The sequence below is a fragment of the Doryrhamphus excisus genome, chromosome 4, assembly GCF_030265055.1.
Source record: "Doryrhamphus excisus isolate RoL2022-K1 chromosome 4, RoL_Dexc_1.0, whole genome shotgun sequence".
Lineage (NCBI taxonomy): Eukaryota > Metazoa > Chordata > Actinopteri > Syngnathiformes > Syngnathidae > Doryrhamphus > Doryrhamphus excisus.
The window spans coordinates 25,024,368-25,044,382 of NC_080469.1; the positions used below are offsets into that span (position 1 = coordinate 25,024,368).

Below are 20,015 nucleotides of genomic sequence, written 5' to 3' on the forward strand. Positions count from 1 at the left end.
CTTCAAGACTTGTTTTGCTAAGTCAAAGCCGTCCCAATTAGCCAATATTAATGATTGTTAGACGCGCATATGCTGGCGCTGGGAGATGGGAAGGTTAATAGACAGGCGGCCTGACGCGCACGCATTTATCACTTCCTATTTATCTCTCCTTGGGAGGTGGCAGCTTTACAGTAAATACCTTCTGTCCCCCTAATTTCCTAATGATGCCCATAATGATGGAGAACGGCGCAGTCATTAGCCGGGACGGGCGGCGTGCATCACTCTGTCAGACACATCTCTCCCAGGCCCGCAATGAGAAGTGATGGGGCCCAGCTGTTCCCTACTTCCTCTTCCCAAACTCAGCCACTGTGAGCGGGCGCCAGCACACCAGTAGAGGGGGTGGCGGGGGTGGTGGTGGTAGAGGGAGTGCTGGCAGTGGTAGAGGGGGTGCCGGGAGTGGTGGTAGAGGAGGTGCCGGGGGTGGTAGAGGGAGTGCCGGTGGTGGCAGTGGTAGAGGGGGTGTCGGGGGTGATGATGGTAGAGGGGTTGCCGGTGGTGGCGGTGGTAGAGGGGCTGCCTGGGTTGATGGTGGTGGTGGCAGAGGGGGTGCCGGTGGTGGCAGTAGTAGAGGGGGTGGTGGCAGAGGTAGAGGGGGTGCCGGGGGTGATGGTGATAGAGGGGGTGTCGGTGGTGGCGGTGGTAGAGGGGGTGCCGGGGGTGGTGGTGGTGGTGGTAGAGGGGGTGCCGGTGGTGGCAGTACTAGAGGGGGTGGTGGCAGAGGTAGAGGGGGTGCCGAGGGTGATGGTGGTAGAGAGGGTGCCGGGGGTAGAGGGGGTGCTGGGGGTGGTGGTGGTAGAGGGGGTGTCGGGGGTGGTGGTAGAGGGGGTGCCGGGGGTGATAGAGAGAGTGCCGGTGGTGGCAGTGTTAGAGGGGGTGCCGGGGGTGGCGATGGTAGAGGGGGTGCCGGGGGTGGCGATGGTAGAGGGGGTGCCGGGGGTGACGATGGTAGAGGGGGTGCCAGGGGTGGTGGTGGTAGAGGGGGTGTCGGGGGTGACGATGGTAGAGGGGGTGTCGGCAGTGGTAGAGGGGGTGCCGGTGGTAGAGGGGGTGCCGGGGGTGGTGGTGGTGGTGGTAGAGGGGGTGCCGGTGGTGGCAGTACTAGAGGGGGTGGTGGCAGAGGTAGAGGGGGTGCCGAGGGTGATGGTGGTAGAGAGGGTGCCGGGGGTAGAGGGGGTGCTGGGGGTGGTGGTGGTAGAGGGGGTGTCGGGGGTGGTGGTAGAGGGGGTGCCGGGGGTGATAGAGAGAGTGCCGGTGGTGGCAGTGTTAGAGGGGGTGCCGGGGGTGGCGATGGTAGAGGGGGTGCCGGGGGTGGCGATGGTAGAGGGGGTGCCGGGGGTGACGATGGTAGAGGGGGTGCCAGGGGTGGTGGTGGTAGAGGGGGTGTCGGGGGTGACGATGGTAGAGGGGGTGTCGGCAGTGGTAGAGGGGGTGCCGGTGGTAGAGGGGGTGCCGGGGGTGGCGATGGTAGAGGGGGTGCCAGGGGTGGCGGTGGTAGAGGGGGTGCCGGGGGTGGCGGTGGTAGAGGGGGGCCGGGGGTGCCAGGGGTGGCGGTGGTAGAGGGGGTGCCAGGGGTGGCGGCGGTAGAGGGGGTGCCGGAGGTGCCAGGGGTGGCGGTGGTAGAGGGGGTGTCGGGGGTGGCAATAGTAGAGGGGGGCCGGGGGTGCCAGGGGTGGCGGTGGTAGAGGGGGTGCCGGGGGTGGCGGTGGTAGAGGGGGTGCCGGGGGTGCCAGGGGTGGCGGTGGTAGAGGGGGTGCCGGGGGTGGCGATGGTAGAGGGGGTGCCAGGGGTGGCGGCGGTAGAGGGGGTGCCGGAGGTGCCAGGGGTGGCGGTGGTAGAGGGGGTGTCGGGGGTGGCAATAGTAGAGGGGGGCCGGGGGTGCCAGGGGTGGCGGTGGTAGAGGGGGTGCCGGGGGTGGCGGTGGTAGAGGGGGTGCCGGGGGTGCCAGGGGTGGCGGTGGTAGAGGGGGTGCCGGGGGTGGCGATGGTAGAGGGGGTCCCGGGGGTGGCGGTGGTAGAGGGGGCCCCGGGGGTGGCGGTGCCCGCAAGATCAGACAAAAGTCGTCTGCTAAACACAAGAGGGCCCGAAATGTCACATGACTGCCATGTGACGTACATTTGAGGTACATTAAGAGGTGCGTTTATGGAGACCCCCCCCCCCCCCCCCCGACCCCCGATTAGTCAGTAGTGTTTTTTCTTGCTTTACTTGTTATGGCGGACAAATGTATTGAATAGGATTATATTGAGGAACATAAACGCTGTAATAAAACACAAAAGTATTTGCAAATGTATTCATTGGCTTTATTCTTCATAGTTGACATTAAACCACAAATTCTTTCATCTTTTTTATTTTTCCTGCAGCTGCTCAGCCGTGCTTTTATTTGAAGCTCTCTCACTTTTTCATCCTTTTTCTTTCCTTTCATCCTCCTCGTCCGCCGCGTCTCAATTAGCCGTCGGCGCCGCCAGCCGGCTATCAGCCTTGTGGAACATGTCACAATTAGAGCCGACGGGAAAATATTCCTCTTTTTCCAAAAGATTAATTTGACAATGAGGCTTCTTATCGGCGCTCCCGAGTCGTCTGAATGGACCGCTGCTCTTATCGGGATACGTAAGTTGACGGAATAAAACCTAAGGAGATATCGAGAAATGAAATTCCGTTTGTCTTCCTGTGGCCTGCGATCCGTGTTTCCATTGGGAGTCTTTGTGGAACGTCGTTTAGAGGAAGGCCGAACGAACACGCCGTATAAACTTTATTATTAGAGTCCTCTAGACATGAAATAACACCCCTATAGTCACCTTTACACTCCTATTTCCTACTATAGTAGACATGGTAAGAGAAAATAAGACATATAGTACATGGAAAACCTGTTTACCACCTTCTAAATACACTTTTTAACATTAGTACAACATTATTAGAGCCCTCTAGACATGAAATAGCACCCCTATAGTCACCTTTACACTCCTATTTCCTACTATAGTAGACATGGTAAGAGAGAATAAGACATACTCTAACACATATTACACTTGTTTATGACCCTCTAAATGATTTCTAGCATTATTAGAGCCCTGTAGACATGAAATAGCACCCCTATAGTCACCTTTACACTTCTATTACCCAATATAGTAGATATAATAAGAGAAAATATGACATATAGTACATAGAAAACCTGTTTACCACCTTCTAAATACACTTTTTAACATTAGTAGAACATTATTAGAGTCCTCTAGACATGAAATAGCACCCCTATAGTCACATTTACGCTCCTATTTCCTACTATACTAGACATGGTAAGAGAAAATAAGACATACTCTAACACGTATTACACTTGCTTATGACCCTCTAAATGATTTTGTAGCATTATTAGAGCCCTCTAGACATGAAATAACACCCCTATAGTCACCTTTACACTTCTATTACCCAACAAAGTAGATATAATAAGAGAAAATATGACATATAGTACATAGGAAACCTGTTTACCACCTTCTAAATACACTTTTTAACATTAGTAGAACATTATTAGAGTCCTCTAGACATGAAATAGCACCCCTATAGTCACATTTACACTCCTATTTCCTAATATTGTGGACATAGTAAGAGAAAATATGACATATAGTACATAGAACACCTGTTTACCACCTTCTAAAACATTAGTAGAACATTATTAGAGTCCTCTAGACATGAAATAGCAACCCTATAGTCACCTTTACACTCCTATTTCCTACTATAGTAGACATGGAAAGAGAGAATAAGACATACTCTAACACATATTACACTTGTTTATGACCCTCTAAATGATTTCTAGCATTATTAGAGCCCTGTAGACATGAAATAGCACCCCTATAGTCACCTTTACACTTCTATTACCCAATATAGTAGATATAATAAGAGAAAATATGACATATAGTACATAGAAAACCTGTTTACCACCTTCTAAATACACTTTTTAACATTAGTAGAACATTATTAGAGTCCTCTAGACATGAAATAGCACCCCTATAGTCACATTTACGCTCCTATTTCCTACTATACTAGACATGGTAAGAGAAAATAAGACATACTCTAACACGTATTACACTTGTTTATGACCCTCTAAATGATCTCTAGCATTATTAGAGCCCTGTAGACATGAAATAACACCCCTATAGTCACCTTTACACTTCTATTACCCAATATAGTAGATATAATAAGAGAAAATATGACATATAGTACATAGAAAACCTGTTTACCACCTTCTAAATACACTTTTTAACATTAGTAGAATATTATTAGAGTCATCTAGACATGAAATAGCACCCCTATAGTCACCTTAACACTCCTATTTCCTATTATAGTAGACATGGTAAGAGAGAATAAGACATACTCTAACACATATTACACTTGTTTATGACCCTCTAAATGATTTTTAGCATTATTAGAGACCTCTAGACATGATATAACACCCCTATAGTAACCTTTACACTCCTATTTCCTAATATTGTGGACATGGTAAGAGAAAATATGACATATAGTACATAGAAAACCTGTTTACCACCTTCTAAATACACTTTTTAACATTAGTAGAACATTATTAGAGTCCTCTAGACATGAAATAGCACCCCTATAGTCACCTTTACACTTCTATTTCCTACTATAGTAGACATGGGAAGAGAGAATAAGACATACTCTAACGCATATTGCACCTGTTTATTAATTTCTAAATGATTTTTTAGCATTATTAGAGTCCTCTAGACATGAAATAGCACCCCTATAGTCACCTTTACACTCCTATTTCCCATTTTAGTAGACATGGTAAGAGAGAATAAGACATACTCTAACACATATTACACTTGTTTATTAACTACTAAATTATTTTTAGTATTATTAGAGTCCTCCAGACATGAAATAGCACCCCTATAGTCACATTTACACTCCTATTTCCTACTATAGTGGACATACTGTATAACAGAAATTCCACTTGGTTATGAACTTCCAAATGGAGTCTTTGTGGAACGTGTCGTTGTCGGAAGGCCGAGCTAACGCGCCGTATAAACTTCAACGTGAATAATTACCGCCTCTCCAAAATGAGTGCGGTTGATTTAAAAAGTGTTTAAAAATTTCAAAGTCACCTCTGATGAATGGCACGGGGTGATTAATGCACGATGGGAGACGCCACCTTGACAGGCCGCGCTCGTCAGCGGCTAATGGCGGCACATGCATAATGGAAAGGCGGGACTCGGCCGCCCCGCGTCGTCTGACTGACTTCAAAGGAATTCCTGATGGAGCCGTCAAATTACAGCTGTTGTCGTACTTTGCTCTCTCCGAAAAACTTCTTTTCTAATGTGTTCACATGCGGATTCCCACGGGAGAGAAAACGGTGGCGGCACGACGCCGGTCACCAGCAGAGGGCGTGGCTATCTAGTTCCAGCTAGTTTGCTCCCTAAATAACCAAAATTTGGGGGGGGTTTGGGACCCCCTCCAGAGGATGTCATTATGTTGAAGAAGTCTTTCTGTGAACTCTTTAGTATTATTAGAGTCCTCTAGACATGAAATAACACCCCTATAGTCACCTTTACACTCCTATTACCCAATATAGTTCATATAATAAGAGAAAATAGGACATATAGTACATAGAAAACCTGTTTACCACCTTCTAAATACACTTTTTAACATTAGTAGAACATGATTAGAGTCCTCTAGACATGAAATAACACCCCTATAGTCACCTTTACACTCCTATTTCCTACTATAGTAGTCATGGTAAGAGAGAATAAGACATACTCTAACACATATTCTAACACATATCACCCTTCTAAATGATTTTTAGCATTATTAGAGTCCTCTAGACATGAAATAGCACCCCTATAGTCACCTTCACACTCCTATTTCCTACTATAGTGGACATGGTAAGAGAGAATAAGACATACTCTAACACATATTACACTTGTTTATGAACTTCTAAATGATTTTTAGTATTATTAGAGTCCTCTAGACATGAAATAGCACCCCTATAGTCACCTTTACACTCCTATTACCCAATATAGTACATATAATAAAAGAAAATATGACATATAGTACATAGAAAACCTGTTTACCACCTTCTAAATACACTTTTTAACATTAGTAGAACATTATTAGAGTCCTCTAGACATGAAATAACACCCCTATAGTCACCTTTACACTCCTATTTCCTACTATAGTGGACATGGTAAGAGAGAATAAGACATACTCTAACACATATTACACTTGTTTATTAACTTTTAAATGATATTTAGTATTATTAGAGTCCTTTAGACATGAAATAGCACCCCTATAGTCACCTTTACACTCCTATTACCAAATATAGTAGATATAATGAGAGAAAATATCATATATAGTACATAGAAAACCTGTTTACCACCTTCTAAATACACTTTTTAACATTAGTAGAAGATTATTAGAGTCCTCTAGGCATGAAATAGCACCCCTATAGTCACCTTTACACTCCCATTTGCTAATATTGTGGACATTGTAAAAGAGAAGAAAATATGACATATAGTACATAGAACACCTGTTTACCACCTTCTAAAACATTAGTAGAACATTATTAGAGACCTCTAGACATGATATAACACCCCTATAGTCACCTTTACACTCCTATTTCCTACTATAGTAGTCATGGTAAGAGAGAATAAGACATACTCTAACACATATTACACTTGTTTATGACTCTCTGAATGATTTTTAGCATTACTAGAGCCCTCCAGATATGAAATAGCACCCCTATAGTCACCTTTACACTCCTATTTCCTACTACAGTAGTCATGGTAAGAGAGAATAAGACATACTCTAACATATATTACACTTGTTTATTAACTTCTAAATTATATTTTTGTATTATTAGAGTCCTCTAGACATGAAATAGCACCCCTATAGTCACCTTTACACTCCTATTTCCTACTATAGTGGACATGCTAAGAGAGGATAAGATATAATTGTGGTGATCATGGACGGAGGAGCTGAAGTCTTCAGCGGCGTGTCCCTGAAGGCAACCAAACAGGACGCAGTCGGTGGCAGTAACCGCGTCTCCTCGACCGCAGCAGCGAATCGTCAGTTCAGCAGTCAAGTGACCTTTTCTGGGCAGCCTGCAACATGTCGGCGTCTGACAGGCCGAATGAGCGCGTGACGGCCAACTCCTTCACGGAGCGTCGGCGACATGACAAGCGAAATCAAGCTTCCATTCTGACCCCCGGGGGTAGGGGGCGGGGGGGGGGGGGGGCGACTTGTGTCACTCGGCACCCAAGAAAATCAGCCATGAAGTTTGGTTTTGGGCAATCTGACCGCTGACACCGCAGAGCTGTCACGCCGATGCCCTTCCCCTCCGTCAAACGTCCCCCCGCCGCCGCCGCCCCCCGCCGCCGCCCCCGCCGCCTCGCACCTGACCGGCACCAGGGCTTATATAGCGTGCCGGGCCGCAAGCGTGATTGACACCTCTGACGATCTTCTGTAAACACCTTGAGATCTCGCCACCTCCAGCTGGGAAGATCAGTAACTCGCCGCTCGGAAGCACCGCCGCCCCTCCCCTCGGGGCCCGAGCGGCCGTCTCCTGATGCGGGGCGACTTGTCAGCGGGCGTAACGAGATGCCGAGTGACTTAGCACCTCTGGAAATGTCAGCCCCCGAGCCGGCGGACGCCAGGCCGAGTGGAGTCGGGAGTGCAGTGAGTGCGGTGCGACTGGCTCAGCTGCTTCCTGTACCCCGGTTGAGTGGGGGCGGCGGGGGGCGGGCGCACGCTCGACGAGACCAAGCGGGGCCTTGAATGCACTTCTATCGTACGCTTTGCTTAAATTGCATCTGTTGCGGTCCAGCTGCTGCCGAGACTGAAGCACCCCCCCCCCCTTTCCCGCAACACTCCAACTCCAGCGGCGGTGCTGATGCGCATGAAAGGCGACGCCGGGGTGCGCCTAAGTGGCCTGCGATTGCTGCGCTGAATCATCTCAAAAGGAGACGAGGCGCCGAGGAGACACCCGACAACGCCGTCACGAACACACGCTGTCACGCCGCACTTATTAAGCATGCTGACAGACACGTTCTTTCGCCCCCCCCCCCGCCCCCCCACTCCGCCGCGCCTCGCTGCGCCCGAGGAAAAGCGGCGTATGTATAACGCAACATATTTAGTGCTGCATATTTATAGAAGTCAAGCAGAAAGTCGGCTTGGTGAAGCGTTCAGGCATGCTGGGAAAATCCTAATGGGCTGTTTACTCGCCGCCTGCTGGGATCCAATCCGCTACGTTGAACTCCTGATTTATATTTTTCCGATTCACGGAGGCGCCCCCGCCCCCTTCCATACCCCCCCCCCCATAAAAACGGTAATCAGTTCTTTGAGCACATGATGGGTGAATATCACATTTCCAAAATGGCCCGTCAACGTCGTCCGTCTTTACTCCCGAGTCGCCGACATGGAAGACCGCGATCCGAGGCCCGCCTTAACAAGACCCCCCCCCCCCCAATTCCGGGGGAGGGAATACAAGATAACGACATGAGCTAATTGGCTCTGCTAAGTCTCTGCGGTTCTTGTTGTTTATTATTGTTTATTTAATAGGTGAGCAAGAGGCAATGATGCACCACTTCACCAACGTGCGCAATACCTTTGGGCGGGCGGAGTGTAACGGTACAGCATCACCGCGGTTCGATGCATGCCGCTGTTTTTATGTCGAGCGCGCACGTATTTCCGTTTCCTGTGCATGCTCCAAGGAAGCTAACAATGCATGTAATGGGACACAACAATGTGGTTTTATATACTCTAACACATATTACACTTGTTTATTAACTTCTAAATGATTTTTACCATTATTAGAGTCCTCTAGACATGAAATAACACCCCTATAGTCACCTTTACACTTCTATTACCCAATATAGTAGACATAATACGAGAAAATATGATATATAGTACATATAAAACCTGTATATAGTACATAGAAAACATTTTTTAACATTAGTCGAACATTATTAGAGCCCTGTAGACATGAAATAACACCCCTATAGTCACCTTTACACTCCTATTTCATACTATAGTGGACATGGTACAAGAGAATAAGATGTACTCTAACACATATTACACTTGTTTATGATCTTCTAAGTGATTTGTAACATTATTAGAGCCCTCCAGACATGAAATAACACCCCTATAGTCACCTTTACACTTCTATTACCCAATATAGTAGATATAATAAGAGAAAATATGACATATAGTACATAGAAAACCTGTTTACCACCTTCTAAATTTTTAACATTAGTAGAACATTATTAGAGTCCTCTAGACATGAAATAGCACCCCTATAGTCACCTTTACATTCCTATTACCCAATATAGTAGATATAATAAGAGAAAATATGACATATGGTACATAGAAAACCTGTTTACCACCTTCTAAATACACTTTTTAACATTAGTAGAACATTATTAGAGTCCTCTAGACATGAAATAGCACCCCTATAGTCACCTTTACACTCCTATTTCCTACTAGAGTGGACATGGTAAGAGAGAATAAGACATACTCTAACACATATTACACTTGTTTATTAACTTCTAAATTATATTTTTGTATTATTAGAGTCCTCTAGACATGAAATAACACCCCTATAGTCACTTTTACACTTCTATTACCCAACATAGTAGATATAATAAGAGAAAATATGACATATAGTACATAGAAAACCTGTTTACCACCTTCTAAATACACTTTTTAACATTAGTAGAACATTATTAGAGTCCTCTAGACATGAAATAGCACCCCTATAGTCACCTTTACACTCCTATTTCATACTATAGTGGACATGGTACGAGAGAATAAGACATACTCTAACGCATATTACACTTGGTTATGAACTTCTCAATGATTTTTAGTATTATTAGAGTCCTCTAGACATGAAATAACACCCCTATAGTCACATTTACACTCCTATTACCCAATATAGTAGATATAATAAGAGAAAATATGACATATAGTACATAGAACACCTGTTTACCACCTTCTAAATACACTTTTTTAACATGAGTAGAACATTATTAGAGTCCTCCAGACATGAAATAGCACCCCTATAGTCACCTTTACACTTCTATTACCCAATATAGTAGATATAATAAGACATACTCTCACACATATTACACTTGTTAATTAACTTCTAAATGATTTTGAGCATTATTAGAGTCCTCCAGACATGAAGTAGCACCCCTATAGTCACCTTTACATTTCTATTTCCTAATATTGTGGACATTGTAAGTGAGAATAAGACATACTCTAACACATATTACACTTGTTTATTAACTTCTAAATTGTATTTTTGTATTATTAGAGTCCTCTAGACATGAAATAGCACCCCTATAGTCACCTTTACACTTCTATTACCTTCTATACACTTCTATTTGTGGTTTTATACATATATATATATATATATATATACTGTGAGTATGCAGAGTACCAGGATTTCGTGTGTGCATTGATTCTCGGAGCCCATAGATAGCAACCAATGCTACTTCTGTCAACAACAGCTTGTCTTTTTGTAGCTATTGACACTGATACATCCATGCTGAATGCTCGGAGCACGTGCCTGAATACAGCGCACCTTACTGGGTCACAGCAGGTGGATCCTCCTGGTCTCTACTCTGGTTGTCCGGGTGGTTTTAGTGTCCAAGTACTGAGTGAGGGCGTGCAATGTTTACGTTGGGTGAATGGGTGGTTGTGCAAAACAAGAGCTAAGAGTTAGCGTTGCATGCTAACAGTCATCATCCAAGAGGGCAGAGGCGCAGGTTTCCGTGGATTAAGTCTGGGGATTTCTCTTGACCTTTGGGCCAAATGTCACGGCGTTTGAGGTGTGCTAGCTTGTCTTGTCGTCTTCTAATCTTTGGACGCTTTTTTGTTTTTGTCGCAAATTGTTGTTCATTAGCGGTACAACGGACGTTCATGCTAATGTTCAGGCTAATGACGGGAACTGCCTGTCCACATAATCCTGGTTCTCCACGGCCTTCCGAGCCGACGCCCGGCTTTCAAGGGAGACGCCCCCCCCCCCTACCGTTAATGAGGCGGGCGGCCTCCTGGAGTGATGCCCCGTCCGAAAGTCAGGTGGCGGTCGTGGATGATGATGATGATGATGATGATGATGCGCACGGTGACATTTGCCATTTTGCTCCTTGCTGAATTTAACGGGCGACGGAAGCAGAAGAAAAAGCTGAAATTATTCCCAATTAACGGAAGCATGAAAGGGTGAAGAATCGGACGGCCGGTCCAAGGAGAAAGGTCAGCCTCCGCCCGGAACAAAGTGGCGGCCTTTATTAGGACTAATGAGCGCTTTCGTTAGGCTGAATTAGCGCAAACAAAACAGGAAGTCAACACATAAACAGGACTGACTGACACGGACAGGAAACTTCCTGTGTCCTCTGGACTTTGTTGGACTTGATGGAAGTCAGGGAAGAGTTGGCTCTGCACTAAAAGATGCAAGTCATATCTAAAACGCCTTATGGATCAACTGTCCATCCATCCGTCCATCTGTCTGTCATCCATCCATCTGTCCATCCGTCTGTCTATCCATCCGGCCGTCCATCCATCATCCGTCCATCCATCCATCTGTCCATCCATCCATCTGTCCATCCATCATCCGGCTGTCGATCCATCATCGGTCCATCCATCTGTCCATCCATCTATCTATTCATCCGGCCGTCCATCCATCATCCATCCATCCGGCCGTCCATCCATCATCCATCCATCCGGCCGTCCATCCATCATCCATCCATCATCCATCCGTCTGTCCATCCATCCATTCATCTGTCCATCCATTCGGCTGTCCATCCATCCGTCCATCCGTCCATCCATCCATCAATCCGTCCATCCATCCGTCCATCCGTCCGTTTGTCCATCCATCCATCCATCCATCCATCCATCCATTTGTCCATCCGTCCGTTCGTCCATCCATCCATCCATCCATCCGTCTATCCATCCATCCATTCGTCCATCCGTTTGTCCATCCATCAATCCATCTGTCCATCTGTCCATCCGTCCATCCATCTGCCCATCCGCCCATCCGTCCATCCATCCATCCATCCATCCGTCTATTCGTCCGTCCATCCATCCATCCATCCGTTCGTTTGTCCATCCGTCCATCCTTCAATCCATCTATCCATCTGTCTATCCATCCATCTATCCATCCGTCCGTCCATCCACCCATCCATCCATCCATCCATCTGTCCATCCATCCATCCATCCATCCATCCATCCATCCGTTCGTCCATCCATCTGCCCATCCGTCCATCCATCCATCCATCCATCCGTCCATCCATTCGTCCATCCATCAATCCATCTGTCCATCCATCCATTCGTCCATCCGTCCGTTCGTCCATCCATCTGCCCATCCATTCATCCGTTCGTTCGTCCATCCGTCCATCCTTCAATCCATCTATCCATCCGTCTATCCATCCGTCTATCCGTCCATCCATCCATCCATCCATCCATCCGTCCATCCGTCCATCCATCCGTCCATTCATCCACCCTCAGCAGGGACCCAGCGCTATGGGTAGAGACCAATAGATAGGATGGCTGGCCCCTCCCCTGGAGAAAATTGTCATCCGGGACAACCTCGGAGCAGAACCATTCCAAGTACGTTTTCAGGAATACCGAATGACTCCAATCACTGTGGAAATAAACTGTAGATAACCCAAAGTCAGGAGATGTCGCAATAACGGGAAGGAGGGGGCGGGATCCTCGGAATGGTCTGAAATCTCTTTCCCGGGGACTCTAAAAGGAGTCTCGTCAAGGCCCCCCCCCCACCCCGGGGGACCCTGCCTGACGCCTGTCTCCACGACGACTTGTCCCGTCAGTCAAACGGCACTCTGCCCGTACCCCAGTGACAGCGCTTTTCGGATTTCCAGACCACGTCCGATAGTGACAAGCGTGCGGAGGCGTGTCACGGATCTCCGAGGAAGAGGAGGATGGATTCCATTAGAGAACAACAGGGGACCCCCGCCCCCCCTCACCCCACCCCAGGCCCCTTCATGTGCTCCCCAGAGCCTAAAGCAGCATATGACGCAGAGCCCGAGGGCAGAGGAAGTTAGTCAGCCTCATGATCCGCTGGACCGGCTGGAGGAGGACTGGAGGACTGGAGGACTGGAGGACTGGAGGACTGGAGGACTGGAGGACTGGAGGACTGGAGTAGGACTCCCTGCCTCCCTTAAGTCCAGACTTAAGACTCATTTCTACACTTTAGCGTTTAGTTAAAAATATTAAAAACACTCCCGGCCTGTTTTGACATCTTAGACCTGGACTGGTCCCATGTTAGCCTCCCCACATCCATTGCAGTCTGGTCATCCTAGAAGAGGGATTCCAACATCTGCAGTCCTTCCGCAAGGTTTCTTTTTCCCTAATGGGTTTTGAGTTTTTCTTTTCCCGGATGGGGGTTCAGATCAGGGATGTGGTCTATGGTCTATCATCTACTGTATCTACTGTTGCCTGCTTGTTAAGCCCTTTGAGGCTCTTTTGTGATGAAGGGCTATATATCAATAGACTTGACTTGGACTTAACTTGACTTGGACTTGACCTGGCTTGGACTTGACTTGAATTAAATTGACTTGAATTGACTTGAATTGACTTGAATTGAATTGAATTGAATTGACTTGGACTTGACTTGGACATTGACTTGGACTTGACTTGGACTTGAATTGGACTTGACTTGGACTTGAATTAAATTGACTTGAATTGACTTGGACATTGACTTGGACATTGACTTGACCTGACTTGACTTGAATTTACTTGAATTTGGACATTGATTTGACTTGGACTTAAATTGGCTTGGACTTGACCTGACCTGACCTGACCTGACTTGGACTTGACTTGAATTGACTTGGACTTGGACATTGACTTGACTTGGACTTAAATTGGCTTGGACTTGAATTGACTTGGACTTGGACATTAACTTGACTTGGACTTGAATTGGCTTGGACTTGATTTGAATTAAATTGACTTGAATTGAATTGAATTGAATTGACTTGACTTGAATTGACTTGAATTGAATTGAATTGAATTGACTTGGACTTGACTTGGACATTGACTTGGAATTGACTTGGACTTGAATTGGACTTGACTTGGACTTGAATTAAATTGACTTGAATTGACTTGGACATTGACTTGGACATTGACTTGGACATTGACTTGACCTGACTTGACTTGAATTTACTTGAATTTGGACATTGATTTGACTTGGACTTAAATTGGCTTGGACTTGACCTGACCTGACCTGACCTGACCTGACCTGACTTGGACTTGACTTGAATTGACTTGGACTTGGACATTGACTTGACTTGGACTTAAATTGGCTTGGACTTGAATTGACTTGGACTTGGACATTAACTTGACTTGGACTTAAATTGGCTTGGACTTGACCTGACTTGGACTTGGCTTGAATTGACTTGGACATTGACCTGACTTGGACTTAAATTGCTTGGACTTGAATTGACTTGGACTTGGACATTGACTTGACTTGGACTTGAATTGGCTTGGACTTGAATTGACTTGGACTTGGACTTGGACATTGAATTGACTTGGACTTGACCTGACTTGGCTTGGACTTGGACATTGATTTGACTTGGACTTAAATTGGCTTGGACCTGACCTGACCTGACCTGACTTGGACTTGAATTGACTTGGACTTGGGTATTGACCTGACTTGGACTTAAATTGGCTTGGACTTGAATTGACTTGGACTTGGACATTAACTTGACTTGGACTTGAATTGGCGTGGACTTGAATTGACTTGGACTTGGACATTGACTTGGACTTAAATTGGCTTGGACTTGGACTTGAATTGACTTGGACATTGACTTGGACTTGGACTTGAATTGACTTGGACTTAAATTGGCTTGGACTTGAATTGACTTGGACTTGGACATTGACTTGGACTTAAATTGGCTTGGACTTGACCTGACTTGGACTTGACTTGACCATGTGGGCGGAGCCCATGTCAATTGCTAGCAAAGTGAACACGGATGCTCGTCATACTTTTCATTCATTTTCCACTCAAACGACCCTTGGGAATGTTGGTGGTGACAGTCAGGCTGGGTTTGGGGGGGGGTGGGGGCATACGGTCACGTGACAGGCACCACGACGAGCCACAAACACGGATGGCGTGCTTCTGAAGGTTGCAGGGCTGGGGTGGGGGGGGGCGGTATTGGACGGAGGTTGAGGACGTGTGTGACGACAGCCTGAATTTAAAAGAGCCACCTTTTGAGTTTTTGGACGGGCTGAGCTGCTGGCAGGCTGGCCGGCCATAAGGCGGGGGTGGGGCCTGAGGATAATGGCAGCAGACGGGCGAGGAGGGCGACAGCTGGCGAATTCCGCCCCCAATATGTTTCCATGAAAGAGGCGAGGAAATTTCACAAGATGCCCCCGACGACATGCTCGGCGGCAAAATGCGGAGATTAGAAATAAAATTAGCCAACATCTTGCCCGTTTCACCCCACGATGCACATTTCAACGCGGTTGGGGGCGGATGGTTGGGGGCGGATGGTTGGGGTACCGGGAGTTATTGTGATGCACCAAATGAATTAGTCATGCGTCACCTTCTGAGCAGCACTCAATAGACTCAATCCGTCTATCCATCCGTCTATCCATCCGTCTATCCATCCGTCTATCCATCCGTCTATCCGTCCACCCACCCATCCATCCATCTGTCCATCCGTCCATCTATCCATCCATCCGTCCGTTCGTCCATCCATCTGCCCATCCGTCCATCCATCCATCCATTCATCCATCCATTCGTCCATCCATTTGTCCATCCATCAATCCATCTGTCCATCCATCCATCCGTCCATCCATTCGTCCATCCATTCATCCATCCGTTCGTCCATCCGTTCGTCCATCCGCCCATCCTTCAATCCGTCTATCCATCTGTCTATCCATCCGTCTATCCATCCGTCTATCCGTCCGTCCATCCATCCACCCATCCATCCATCCATCTGTCCATCCGTCCATTCGTCCATCCATCCATCTATCCATCCATCCGTCCGTTCGTTCGTCCATCCATCTGCCCATCCGTCCATCCATCCATCCATCCATTCATCCATCCATCCATCCATCCATCCATCCATCCGTCCATCCATTCGTCCATCCATTTGTCCATCCATCAATCCATCTGTCCATCCGCCCATCCTTCAATCCATCTATCCATCTGTCTATCCATCCATCTATCCGTCCGTCCGTCCATCCATCCACCCATCCATCCATCCATCCATCCATCCACCCATCCACCCATCCATCCATCCATCCACCCATCCATCCATCCATCCATCCATCCACCCATTCATCCATCCATCCATCCGTCCATCCATTCGTCTATCCATCAATCCATCTGTCCATCCATCCATTCGTCCATCCATCAATCCATCTGTCCATCCATCCATTCGTCCATCTGTCCGTTCGTCCATCCATCTGCCCATCCGTCCATCCATCCATCCGTCCATTCGTCCGTCCATCCATCCGTCCGTTCGTCCATACGTCCATCCTTCAATCCGTCTATCCATCCGTCTATCCGTCCGTCTGTCCATCCATCCATCCATTCGTCCATCCATTTGTCCATCCATCAATCCATCTGTCCATCCAGACAGATATTAGAAATAAAATTAGCCAACATCTTGCCTGTTTCACCCCACCATGCACATTTCAACGCGGTTGGGGGCGGATGGTTGGGGGCGGATGGTTGGGGGCGGATGGTTGGGGTACCGGGAGTTATTGTGATGCACCAAATGAATTAGTCATGCGTCACCTTCTGAGCAGCACAGATGTGGCCTCAAGTGTTTGGAGATACTTTCTCTCCTCGTTCTGCTTCTCAACGCCGCGCATATTGTCAAGCTAACATGCAAACACCCCCCCCCCCCTTTCCCCGTACACACACACACAACCCCCCCCCCCCCACCCCATTCCACCCACCTCCAATCACCGTGCCTCTAATGAGGTGTAAAATATGTGCATTCATGACAGAAAAGTTATTTAGATCTGGGGGAGACTTAATTGGTTTTAATCAGGGCCTACATCCATCTGCTTAGCGCCGATAAACTACTTCCTGTTGATGCCTCATTACACTGAGATATTAACACATTTTAACGACATTATTTGACGCCGATCACATTCATTTTTTTTTCTTCTGAGCCGGACTACAATAAGAGAACAGCGACTTTAATGCATGGATGACCTTTAAGGAGATAACACATTGTAAACAATACGCCTGTATTGTAAACAATGGTTACAGTTGTAAACAAACTAGAGTTCTAAAGATATACAAACAGGTAAAAAGAGACCCAATGGGACGCCTACAAAACCCGCTCCAAAAACCTCGTATCTAGTAATTGAGCATTAACTGATGACGTCTAGACTAGATAGGACAGCTGTCTAGATAGGAGGGCTGTCCTATCTAGTCTTTGAGCATTGACTAGATAGGACAGCTGTCTAGATTGCAGGGCTGTCCTATCTAGTCTTTTGAGCATGAATGGATGTTCACTAAGACAACCTGAATGCTCAAAGACTAGATAGGACAACTGTCTAGATAGGAGGGCTGTCCTATCTAGTCTTTGAGCTCAAAGACTAGATTGGACAGTTGTCTAGATAGGATGGCTGTCCTATCTAGTCTTTGAGCTCAAAGACTAGATAGGACAGTTGTCTAGATAGGAGGGCTGTCCTATCTAGTCTTTGAGCATTGACTAGCTAGGACAGCTGTCTGGATAGGAGCGCTGTCCTATCTAGTCGTTGAGCATTAACGGATGACGTCTGCTCAGATGAGAGGTGAAATGTTCACTTAGACAACCTGAATGCTCAAAGACCAGCTAGGACAGTTGTCTAGATTGACTAGCTAGGACAGCTGTCTAGATAGGACGGCTGTCCTATCTAGGCTTTGAGCATTGACTAGCTAGGACAGCTGTCTAGATAGGATGGCTGTCCTATCTAGTCTTTGAGCTCAAAGACTAGATAGGACAGTTGTCTAGATAGGAGGGCTGTCCTATCTAGTCTTTTGAGCATGAATGGATGAAGCCTACGCGGATGAGAGGTGAAACGTTCACTAAGACGGCCTGAATGCTCAAACACTAGATAGGACAGATAGGAGGGCTGTCCTATCTAGTTTTTGAGCATTGACTAGCTAGGACAGCTGTCTAGATAGGAGGGCTGTCCTATCTAGTCTTTGAGCATTGACTAGCTAGGACAGCTGTCTAGATAGGAGGGATGTCCTATCTAGTCTTTGAGCATTGACTAGCAAGGACAGCTGTCTAGATAGGAGGGCTGTCCTATCTAGTCATTTCAGTATGAATGGATGAAGCCTACTTGGATGAGAGGTGAAATGTTCACTAATCTGAATGCTTAAAGACTAGATAGGACAGCCCTCCGATCTGGAGAGCTGTCCTATCTTGTCATTGAGCATTGACTAGCTAGGACAGCTGTCTAGTTAGGAGGGCTGTCCTATCTAGTCTTTTGAGCATGAATGGATGAAGCCTACGTGGATGAGACAGCTGTCTAGATAGGAGAGCTGTCCTATCTAGTCGTTGAGCATCAACTGATGAATCTGCTGAGATGAGAGGTGGAAAAATCAAGACAAAGACAACATGAAGACTTGAGAGGACAGAGCTCAATATCGCTCAAGACGAGAGCTGTCCTATCTAGTTGAAGTGATGCAGCCTGCTAGCAAACGTGGCTATTGTGTTATTGTGTTGGCCATTTGTCGCCCAAGCGCTAAGGCTAAAAAAAAAAAAAGAGATGCTAATTAAGCCCGAGGGGGGGACACGGCGACGTAGCGTCAGCGTCTTGTAGCGTCGTCGCCGGTGAAGGGTCTCCTTCTCCGACCAAAGCGCTCAGCTGTCCGTCTCCCTACCGCGAGGCCCCAGGATGGCGGCGCCATCTGTTGCCGGCGTGACCGCGTCCAAAGGAGCATGTTCCTGGGACTCGGAGCGGGCCAAGCAAGTAAAATGTGTGAAGTGCAGGCCTGTTCATCTCGAGTGGCGATCAGGGGCTTGAAAACATAACGCCTGTGACTTCTGCCATCCCAAAAAAAAAAAAAAAAAAAAATCATCGGGGGCTGAGCCAAGAGATTCTCATTGGTAGCCCCCCCTTGCTGGCCCCCGCTAATTTGAGAAGCTACTCTGAAATTCACTTCTTTATTAAAACACGACCTGGCATGATGTCACACAAAGTGATTTTTGGAACAAGCACCCCCCCCCCCCCCCCCACCGCCCTCCCCTGCGTCATTAATCATTAGTATTTGGCTGGGGTGGTGGGTGGGGGTGGGGGGGCTAATATGCCCCCATGATTCATAATGTCACTCGCCGGAGTTTATCTCCATGAAGGCTAGGAGCTTCTAATGGATTCCATTTGTCAAATCAAATCCAAACTCAACCACAAGGAGGCTCTCCTTGGGGGGGGGGGGGGGGGGGGGGGGTTGAGTGCAGGAGACATGTCTACGACTTACAATGAAAATGGAGTATTGGATATTTACTCATATGACTCATCTGAGAAGTCACAAAAGACCCCACAACATGCAAAGAGTTCAGGTCAGTGTCGGAAAACATCTTGATGATCGCTAAGAACCTTGGGTAAAATACTGTGGTTGAAATTTTGTAGGGTGTGCGTCCCATTCCATCTGGTCTGACCTATCTGAGAGGTCACAAAAGACCCCACAACATGCAAAGAGTTCATGGCAGTGTCAGAAAACATCTTGATAATCGCCAAGACCTTTGGGTAAAATACTGTGGTTGAACTTTTGTAGGGTGTGCGTCCCATTCCATCTGGTCTGACTCATCTGAGAGGTCACAAAAGACCCCACAACATGCAAAGAGTTCAGGTCAGTGCCAGGAAACATCTTGATGATCCCCAAGACCTTTGGGTAAAATACTGTGGTTGAACTTTTTGTAGGGGGTGCGTCCCATTCCATCTGGTCTGACTCATGTGAGAGGTCACAAAAGACCCCACAACATGCAAAGAGCTCAGGTCAGTGCCAGGAAACA

General features: G+C 47.1%; 1 protein-coding gene across 1 annotated transcript; it reads right to left on the reverse strand.

Moving 5' to 3' along the window:
* Window positions 1–319: 319 nt before the first annotated feature.
* LOC131127802 (basic proline-rich protein-like) lies at window positions 320–2,164 on the reverse strand. Its single transcript, XM_058070045.1, is given in 5 exon segments — window positions 320–1,567; window positions 1,570–1,677; window positions 1,680–1,882; window positions 1,921–2,103; window positions 2,152–2,164. Coding segments are annotated over 5 exon segments (1,755 nt in total).
* Window positions 2,165–20,015: the final 17,851 nt, after the last annotated feature.